The sequence below is a fragment of the Argentina silus genome (assembly GCF_951799395.1).
Source record: "Argentina silus genome assembly, chromosome: 20".
Classification (NCBI taxonomy): Eukaryota; Metazoa; Chordata; class Actinopteri; order Argentiniformes; family Argentinidae; genus Argentina; species Argentina silus.
The window spans coordinates 14,203,760-14,212,911 of record NC_139674.1 but is presented as its reverse complement, the minus strand read 5'-3'; the positions used below and the strand labels follow the sequence as shown (position 1 = coordinate 14,212,911).

The 9,152-nt window shown below is 48.8% G+C and overlaps 1 protein-coding gene across 1 annotated transcript in view; it reads left to right on the top strand.

The window, feature by feature from the left end:
• The window catches only part of LOC310820326 (DENN domain-containing protein 2A-like), a gene marked incomplete at its 5' end in the record, with an annotated part of 10,576 nt that extends 1,647 nt beyond the window's left edge, over positions 1–8,929 (top strand). The window contains 18 exons of the mRNA XM_083691907.1: positions 1–486; positions 716–816; positions 1,064–1,158; positions 1,352–1,552; positions 1,885–1,978; positions 2,245–2,295; positions 2,472–2,674; positions 3,150–3,259; positions 3,544–3,613; positions 4,029–4,106; positions 4,344–4,484; positions 5,028–5,176; positions 6,400–6,577; positions 7,254–7,295; positions 7,526–7,634; positions 8,025–8,291; positions 8,512–8,598; positions 8,759–8,929. The exon at positions 1–486 is cut by the window's left edge and continues 576 nt beyond it. Coding sequence (XP_083548033.1) covers positions 1–486; positions 716–816; positions 1,064–1,158; positions 1,352–1,552; positions 1,885–1,978; positions 2,245–2,295; positions 2,472–2,674; positions 3,150–3,259; positions 3,544–3,613; positions 4,029–4,106; positions 4,344–4,484; positions 5,028–5,176; positions 6,400–6,577; positions 7,254–7,295; positions 7,526–7,634; positions 8,025–8,291; positions 8,512–8,598; positions 8,759–8,790 — 2,494 coding nt within the window. The 3' untranslated portion in view covers positions 8,791–8,929. The remainder of the gene's footprint in view (positions 487–715; positions 817–1,063; positions 1,159–1,351; positions 1,553–1,884; positions 1,979–2,244; positions 2,296–2,471; positions 2,675–3,149; positions 3,260–3,543; positions 3,614–4,028; positions 4,107–4,343; positions 4,485–5,027; positions 5,177–6,399; positions 6,578–7,253; positions 7,296–7,525; positions 7,635–8,024; positions 8,292–8,511; positions 8,599–8,758) is intronic.
• Between the last annotated feature and the right edge of the window lie 223 nt (positions 8,930–9,152).

Here is a 9,152-nt window from a genome sequence, read left to right as displayed (position 1 = left end):
CACTCTCTTTAGAAAGCTGGAGCAGACCATGGGGGAGAAGTCTAGTACGGCCCCTCTAGAGCTGCCAGGTAACTACTTTTGCCCCCCGAACAAAGACAGGCAGGTGGAGGCCAAGAGGAGAGAGCTGGAGTCCTTGTTTGGAACGTTGGCAGCCGACCAGCCAGATGGGGCGACGCAAAAGGATCAAGATCCAGACAATGTGTACACAGAACCGGGGGCACCCCCGATCAACCCCCTGCCCAAACCCCAGCGCACCTTCCAGCACCCCCCCACCCCCACCCCCAGCCCCACCCCCACCCCCACCCCCACCCCCACCCCCACCCCCACCCACCGTGGGAAGACCAACCCAGCCCAGAGGCAAGGGAGAGGCCAGAGGAACCTGCCCCCACTTCCCTCCTCTGTCTTCCCCCCGCCTCTGCCTAGCCATCCTCCCCCCAATGTCTACAGGAGACCCAGGACAGACAGACACCGAGACAACGGCAACAGGTAGGCTTCCTACACCACGTAGGCAGACATCAATGAATCACACACATGCATACACACGCATACACACGCATACACACGCATACACACGCACAAGGATACCGTGATTTCACACTGACACGGTACGGCAGTTATTACACACGCATAGACACGCAGTCATAGAGATAACAAAAGACTATACGCTTTCACCCCCGTGTGTGTGTGTCTCTCTCTCTCTCTCTCTCTCTCTCAGGAAATCGTTTGAGTTTGAAGACATTCCACTGTCAAAGTCCAAGATCCCTCTCCTGTCTCGAACATTATCCCAGGAACACCATCACTATGAAGACATCCCAGGTAAACCATTCAACACTGTAACAACCCTATATCAGGCCTGTTAGCATCTCTGCTAAGTGAGCTAGCTCTCTTGGGGCAGTAGTTAGCGCAGCTAGTTAGTGCAGCTAGTTAGTGCAGCTCACTACTCTACCCCACGCTGTTACGCTACAATACTAAGGCATAACCAACAATGAATGTGATATTGATTTATTTATTTATTATTTATTTATTGTTCTAGTTCAACACAACTTTATCTTTTCTCTGGCAGACTCGTCAAAGGAGAACCCCTACGAGGACATTGAGGTGGACAGTCAGTGCTCGCAGCAGTCTCTGCCCTCTTCTCCTGGCCCAGAAAGCAACAAGGTACCCAGTATGCACTACACTACCCAGTATGCACTACACTACCCAGTATGCACTACACTACCCAGTATTGCACTACATAGACACAAACGGTATTGTTATCTACCTCACACAATAGTACCACACATAGGCAACACATGACCATGTATGGTTGTCTCCCTCACGTGTTGCCCCTGCCGTGTTGTCTTCTAACCAGACCTCTAGGCCGGGCTTCTTCAGACAGAACTCTGGGAGGCGGAGCTTCAAACTCTTGGACCTGCGGAAGACCAACCACCACACGGGTGGAGGAGTGGCATCGCCCCCCCAGCTCAGCCCCACCTCCACCCCCGGCAGCCCTGATCACATGACCTGGCTCCCGGGAGACCCCTACAACCGAACCTGCAGGAGGATCCCAACGGTAGGAAAGAGAGAGAGAGAGAGAGGAAGGAAGGGAGGGAGGGAGGGAGGAAGGAAGGAAGGGAGAGAGAGAGGGAGTGAGGAAGAGAGAGAGAGGAAGGGAGAGATGGAGAGAGGGGGAAAAAGGGAGGAAGGAAGAGAGAGGGATAGAGAGAGAGAGAGAGAGATGTGTGTGACATATTCATCTGAACTCTACTGTATTTCCCTATTGCTTTCTGAATAGCACGTTCTAGTACTGTCTGAATGTGGCTGTAATGGACATCCATATTGATCCAGATGTATTGATATACAATATATTGGGTTTATTTGATATTGATAGAATGTCGTCAACAGGATGTGTTGAAGATCAACGGTGTCTTTGAGTCTCGGATTGGAAAGAAGCATTTGAGGACGGTCTACCAGTTTGCTGAGACCAGCTCAGGGAGAGGTGAGTGAGAGAGTCCACCAGAACACTGCTTCTCTGACTTAACGGTACAGATAGGCCTGTACCAGTAGAGGCTGGTGGAGGTAGAAATCGGAGGATGGGCTCATCGTAATGCATGGAATGGAATCAGGAATGGTATCATACTTTCGCTACCTCCACGAGCCTCCCCTGGCCTGCACCTCAGAGGCATCGTCAAAACGTTTTAGTTTTTCTCCCATTCTCTTGTTCCCTTGTATTCACACATTGTTTTTTTTAACTTCTGTTTCCAGTCACCGATGACAACAGTGACACAGAGAGCGAATCAGAGGACAGAGTGAAAGGTACAGGGTGATGAAGAGTTGACATCTGTTGTTGCTAGGATACCACTTACTGTAGACACTCTGACATCTTATACTACCCCTTCTCCCTTCTCTCCCTTTCTCTCTCCTTCTCTCTCTCTCTCTCTCTCTCTTTCCTTCCCTCCTTCTTTCCCTCCTTCCCTACTTTTCTCTCCCAGCCCACCGCCAGCGCCTGGCGTCGGTCCAGTCCATCCTGAGTAAGCCGGGCCAGGCGGGGCAGTACAATAACAGCAGCCTGGACCGGGACCAACAGGAACTACACAAGCGACAGCTCTTTGAGTACTTCCTGGTAGTGGCATTGCACAAGGCCAAGGCTGGCGCCCACTATCTGCCGGAGGTCACACAGCACTTCCCACTGAAGGTGAGGAGGAGCAGAGCGGGGCAGGAATGGCGGGGCAGGCATTAGCATGTTAGTTAGCCTGTAGCCTGTTAGTTCCAAATCAACACCTAGTTCCTACTCTTACATCTGCCAATAAAAAGAAGACCTGGATGGGTGTGAGCAAAATGTTGATGTCCTTTTGCTTAGGCCGACATTTTAGCAGTCAGATCTATGAGGGGGTTACATTGAAGTGTACACCGAAGTGTTACGGTGGGGGCGCTTAGTGGCGTAGCACACTAATGCGCTTACCACGTAATCGCAAGGTTCCTGGTTGGATTCCGACCCTCGACCTATCTTGCATGTCATCCCTCCTCTCTCTCCCCCTCCCATCCTTCCTGTCAATCTCTACGGTCTCTATCCCAATAAAGCAGAAATGCCCTAAAAACATATTTTAGAAAAAAAGAAGTGTGTTAAGGTGGGTCTTGTGAGTCTAACTGAACTCTGCTCTGGGGATCAGCTGGAGAGGAGCTTCAAGTTTATGAGGGAGACCGAAGATCAGCTGAGGATCATCCCCCAGTTCTGCTTCCCCGATGCTCGGGACTGGGAGCCAGTGGAGAACTACCCGAGGTGAGCCGGGTCATGTCCGTACGCTGGTGCCGGACCTGGAAGAGACAAACTGTACTTTAGTGCTCCTAATATAGCCACACAATCAAATCCACTGACCCTTGGTGCGTGGGCCGTGGGAGTGTGTTTGTGTGTTTGTGTGTTTGTCTGTTTGTGTGTGTGTGCGCACACGTGCGTGCGTGCGTGTGTGTGCATGCATGCATGCATGCATGCGTCAACAGTAATGTAATACCATCATCCATAGAAACCATCGTAACAATTGTTTGTCTTGTGTGCGTTTCCCACAGTGAAATGTTCTCCTTTGTTTTGACTGGCGAAGACGGCAGCAGGAGGTTTGGATATTGTCGTCGTCTGCTGGTAAACAGGAACGGTGGAACAGATGACATTTACATTTCATTCATTTAGAAGATGACTCCTACCCAGAGCCACACACAGGAAGTGGTTATCTGCCATGATGTCAGCTGAATAAATAATCTCACTGCAAATAGAGATTGTGGGAAAAAACGGTTCATTCCTAAAATGGATTTAGCTAAAGAGGAAGTGTGTGTATGTGCGTGTGTGTGTGTGTGCGTGTGTGTGCGTGTATGTGTACGTGTTTATGAATGTTTATGTGATTCTGAGTCGTTATTTTTGTGAACATCTCTTTCACTCTTTCACATGGCTAGATTTGTCCTGAAGGGGATTTGCCCTAGTGCTTACATTAACTCTCCTCCTCTCCTCTCCTCTCCTCCTCTCCTCTCCTCTCCTTTCCTCCCCTCCTCTCTTTTCTCAGCCCACTGGGAAAGGGAAGCGTCTGCCTGAGGTCTACTGCATTGTCAGTCACCTGGGCTGTTTCAACCTGTTCTCCAAGGTAAACTGTTCCCCTATGGTGAAGCCTGTAAGATACAGCCATCTCTTACCGAAAGAGCTTTAGTAGTTCAGTGTAAGTGACCTATGCTGAAATAAAGCGTACTAATTTGGTGTTGTGAACTCCCATGCTCCTGTGTGTGTGTGTGTGTGTGTGTGTGTGTGTGTGTGTGTGTGTGTGTGTGTGTGTACTACCATCCACGACTACCACCCCCTGCCCTAACCCGTGTCCCCCATGCAGGTGCTGGATGAGGTGGAGAGGAGGAGGGCCCTCTCCCCTGCCCTGGTCCAGCCCTTCATGAGAGCCATCATGGAAGCTCCTTTCCCTGCTCCTGGCAGAACCATCTCCATCAAAACCTTCCTGCCAGGCTCAGGCACTGAGGTGGGACCACACTCTTAGAAAACAAAAAGGGTTCTTTAAAGTGTTCTCCTACAGGGACAAGCCAGCGTGCAGCCGATTGTGGTTCGAAAACAAAAACCTGACATAAGAAATATTTGGTAATATGTCCACAAAGTGGATGACTTGAAACGAACGTTTGTGTGTGAGTCGTTTGTTTCACAAAGACCAGCAGATAGTGTACAAGACTAGCCAAGTGGAACCCCAGTGCTGAGTAGTGTTTGAGCCTGATCAATCCCCACATAGTTTCCATTTTGTAGTATGTTTAAAGTTAAAAGATAAACACCCCATTTACCCTCTCCCTCCCTCCCTCTCTCTCTCCCTCCTTCCCTCTCTCTCTCTCTCCCTCCTTCCCTCTCTCTCCCCCCCCCCCCTCTCTCTCCCTCTCCCTCTCCCTCTCTCTCTCCCCCTCTCTCTCTCTCTCTCTCTCTCTCTCTCTCTCTCTCTCTCTCTCTCTCCCTCTCTCTCTCCCTCCTTCCCTCTCTCTCTCCCCCCCCCCCCCCCCCTCTCTCTCTCTCTCTCTCCTAGATGATGGAGCTTTGCAGGCCGCCTGACTCGCGATTGGAGCACGTGGACTTCGAGTGTCTGTTCTCCTGCCTGAGTCTGCGTCTGCTCCTGAGGATCTTCAGCTCCCTCCTGTTGGAGCGCAGGGTCATCTTCACAGCAGACAAGCTCAGGTGGGTCTGTCTACGCCCTCATACTCAGGTCTGTACCGCACAATGGGTTGCAGTTAAAGGGACGTTCCACTTTTTTTTTAAACTTTTTTTTTTTAAGTTTTCTCCTTGTTTTTCATTTACCTTAGCTGTAGTTGATGAACTAGCTTTTTTTTGTATGTTTATTTTTGTATGTTTATGCCATTAAATTCAACAGGAGTCTACTATTCTACTGTTCTAGAACAAGGGAACGAATGAGCTGGGGGAGTGGGTATAGAGGAGATCCGGTATAGAGGAGAAACACAAGAGAATTAGAAAGGGACAGAAGTGACCGGGAAAAAGAGTAGCAAGAAAGAGTTAGTGCTCACATTTTTGACAGGGGCAGCTTTGACAGAGGCCTTCTGCTGTGTTGAAAGGCTGTTTTTGGAACTGTTTATCTTCTCTTTGTGAACCTCTGGTGAGAGCCAAAGAAGGGGTCAGCATAGTAGCACATAAAGGAAGAATGCAGAATGGGATGACGTGCAGAAAAGTGTTAGGTAGTGCGTCCCCTTGTGGCCAACCGTGTAATGACTGAAGGAATTTGTAGCAATGGATACAATACATGTATTTTACACCACACTGCCACCATCTGGTAAAAATGAACACACCCACATACACTTTTTATATGCTTTGAGTATGTTACTAAGCAGCAAACAGCATATTAACGTATATTCAATATATCGAAACACACCTCTTCGGTCCCTCCTAAAGACCTCTTCATCCCCACTACCCCCCTGTACAAGTTTCTCTCCTGCTAGTGCCTATGAGCCCTGGTCCGAGTATTGATTACTTATCTTATGATGACTGTTGGATAGATGATTCACTTACTTAAACAAATGTATTTGTCGTAAGTCGCTTTGGATAAAGGCGTCTGCTAAATGCCATAAATGTAAATAAATGTAACCTGTTATCATAAAGTATAACATACAGTACCAGTCAAACGTTTGGACACACCTTCTTGTTCAATGGTTTTTCTTTATTTTTATTATTTTCTACATTGTAGATTAATATCGAACACATCAAAACTATGAACACATATGGAATTATGTAGTAAACAAAAAAAGTGTTAAACAAACCAGAATATGTTTGATATTTTAGATTCTTCAAAGTAGCCACCTTTTGCTTTGATGACAGCTTTGCACACTCTCGGCAAGTTTGTGTCCAAACCTTTGACTGGTACCGTGTTGTACTGTGTTCTCCTGGTGCAGTACCCTGTCCCAGTGCTGCCATGCCATGGTGGCGCTGCTCTACCCGTTCGTGTGGCAGCACACCTACATCCCCGTGCTGCCCTCCGCCATGCTGGACATTGTGTGCACCCCCACGCCCTTCATCGTGGGCCTGCTGTCCAGCTCCCTGCCCCAGCTCACTGAGCTGCCTCTGGAGGAGGTGAGGACAGAGGACAGACCTACTGCACTAGATACAGTAAAACATAGAATCGTAACGTACAGTTTGTGACGTCCAGTTTGGTACCACTACTGCTGTACATTAAACATCCCTTCTGTCTCTGTCTCTGTCCCTGTCCCTGTCCCTGTCTCTGTCCCTGTCCCTGTCCCTGTCCCTGTCCCTGTCCCTGTCTCTGTCTCTGTCCCTGTCCCTGTCCCTGTCTCTGTCCCTGTCCCTGTCCCTGTCTCTGTCTCTGTCTCTGTCTCTGTCTCTGTCTCTGTCCCTGTCTCTGTCTCTGTCTCTGTCTCTGTCCCTGTCCCTGTCTCTGTCTCTGTCTCTGGTCATCTCTGTCTCTGTCTCTGTCTCTGTCTCTGTCTCTGTCTCTGTCCCTGTCTCTGTCTCTGTCTCTGTCTCTGTCTCTGGTCATCTCTGTCTCTGTCTCTGTCTCTGTCTCTGTCTCTGTCTCTGTCCCTGTCTCTGTCTCTGTCTCTGTCTCTGTCTCTCTCTGTCCCTGTCTCTGTCTCTGTCTCTGTCTCTGTCTCTGTCTCTCTCTGTCCCTGTCTCTGTCTCTATCTCTGTCTCTGTCTCTGTCTCTGTCTCTGTCTCTGTCTCTGTCTCTGTCTCTGTCTCTCTCTGTCCCTGTCTCTGTCTCTGTCTCTGTCTCTGTCTCTGTCCACAGGTGCTCGTGGTCGACTTGGTTCATAGTCGCTTTCTCAGACAGGTACGGTAATGTCGGCAAACACCTGCTGACTCTTGACTTCATAATCAGTAGAACTAACTAACACATCTACAGTATATGATTATGATATGTCACATTCATAGCCGTCCAGTCGAACCAGCAATAGACTGGGTTCCACTGGAAGTGAATTGGGTTCAAAATGCGTCATTCCAGAGGGTGGAATTGGGTCCCGTGTTTTGGTTGGTCATGTGTGTTCCTTGTGCCCCTGGCAGCTGGATGATGAGGACTCTATTCTGCCCTCCAAGCTTCAGTCAGCTCTAGAGAACGTTCTGGAGAGGAGGAGGGAGCTGGCCAATGAGAGGGGAGGAGACATCCCCAATGGTGAGATGACAACAACATGTTTTTAGATAATTAGATCATTTATACAGTATATTAGTTTATGGTGTATTTGATGGTTACATTTGATACACAACCTCTTCTTCACATGTTCCTGCTTCTCTTTGTACGTATCACTGTGGTCCTCTGTGGCTCAGTTGGTGGAGCATGGCGCTAACAACGCTTAGGTTGTGGGTTTGATTCCTGCTGGGACCGTATATACTGAAATGTATGCACCCACTGCAGTGTAAGTCGCTTTGGATAAAAGCATCAGCTTAAATGGCATATATAGTTTGGATCCTCTGGGTTTTTTTTATAGTTCATTTTTGAAAATTTTTGAAAATGCCCGAAAAAAATATGGATTTGTTTTTGTATTTCCTCACTCTCTCTCCTCAGACTCTGGCCATCTCAGCACGGTTGTTTCTGAAGCCTTCGTGCGCTTCTTCGTGGAGCTGGTGGGCCACTACCCACTCTTCATCAGCGAACGAGAGGACGAGTCTTCCTCCTCCTCCTCCTCTCCCATCCCCTCCTCATTCCAGCGCGAGGCCTTCCGTAAAGCCATCTCCTCCAAGAGCCTGCGGCGCTTCCTGGAGGTCTTCATGGAGACCCAGATGTTCGGAGGGTTCATCCAGGAGAGAGAGCACCACAACCAGGCCCTGAGAGGTAGGCTAAGCTAGGCTAGGGGTCAAAGGTCAATTTCAATGTCCCGACGTTCATGTTTTTTTTGTTCGTTTTGGAGTGAAACGGAAATTGGTCTTCTGATTCAAAACAAAAGCATCACCATACCCTCACGTTCACATCAGCGCTGCTCTGAACTGTAATGCCAGTGTGTGTGTCTGTCTGTTTGTGGTGTGTTCTGATGCGATGACTGCTCTCTGCGTAGGGTTGTTTGAAGTGAGGGTACAGGAGTATCTGAACTCAATTCATGATAACGAACATCGCAGGGTGAACAGGTTCCTCAAAGGATTAGGTAAGGAGGAGCGGCAGTTCAAACATAAACTGCTCCTACTCACACAATATTTCTCACAAATGTGTTCCTGTCACAGCTGTGAAGTACAGTTACCATTTCATCATTTCTGAATTCATCCAATGTCATCCTTTCATCCATCTTTTTTTTTTTCATCCCCCAGGAAGTAAAATTAAATTTCTATCCAAAAAGTGATGAGGTTTCTACGAGAGCTCACGGCCTGGTGCTCTCCACACCCGGCTGAGGACAGGACGTGGACGCAGGAGGTCTAAGAGACTGAGAGAGGCGGGACTTACGAGACTGAGGGACTTACAGACTGAGGGACTTACGAGACTGAGGGACTTACAGACTGAGGGACTTACGAGACTGAGGGACTTACAGACTGAGGGACTTACGAGACTGAGGGACTTGGACTTACGAGACTGAGGGACTTACGAGACTGAGGGACTTACAGACTGAGGGACTTACGAGACTGAGGGACTTGGACTTACGAGACTGAGGGACTTACGAGATTGAGGGACTTACGAGACTGAGGGACTTACGAGACTGAGGGACTT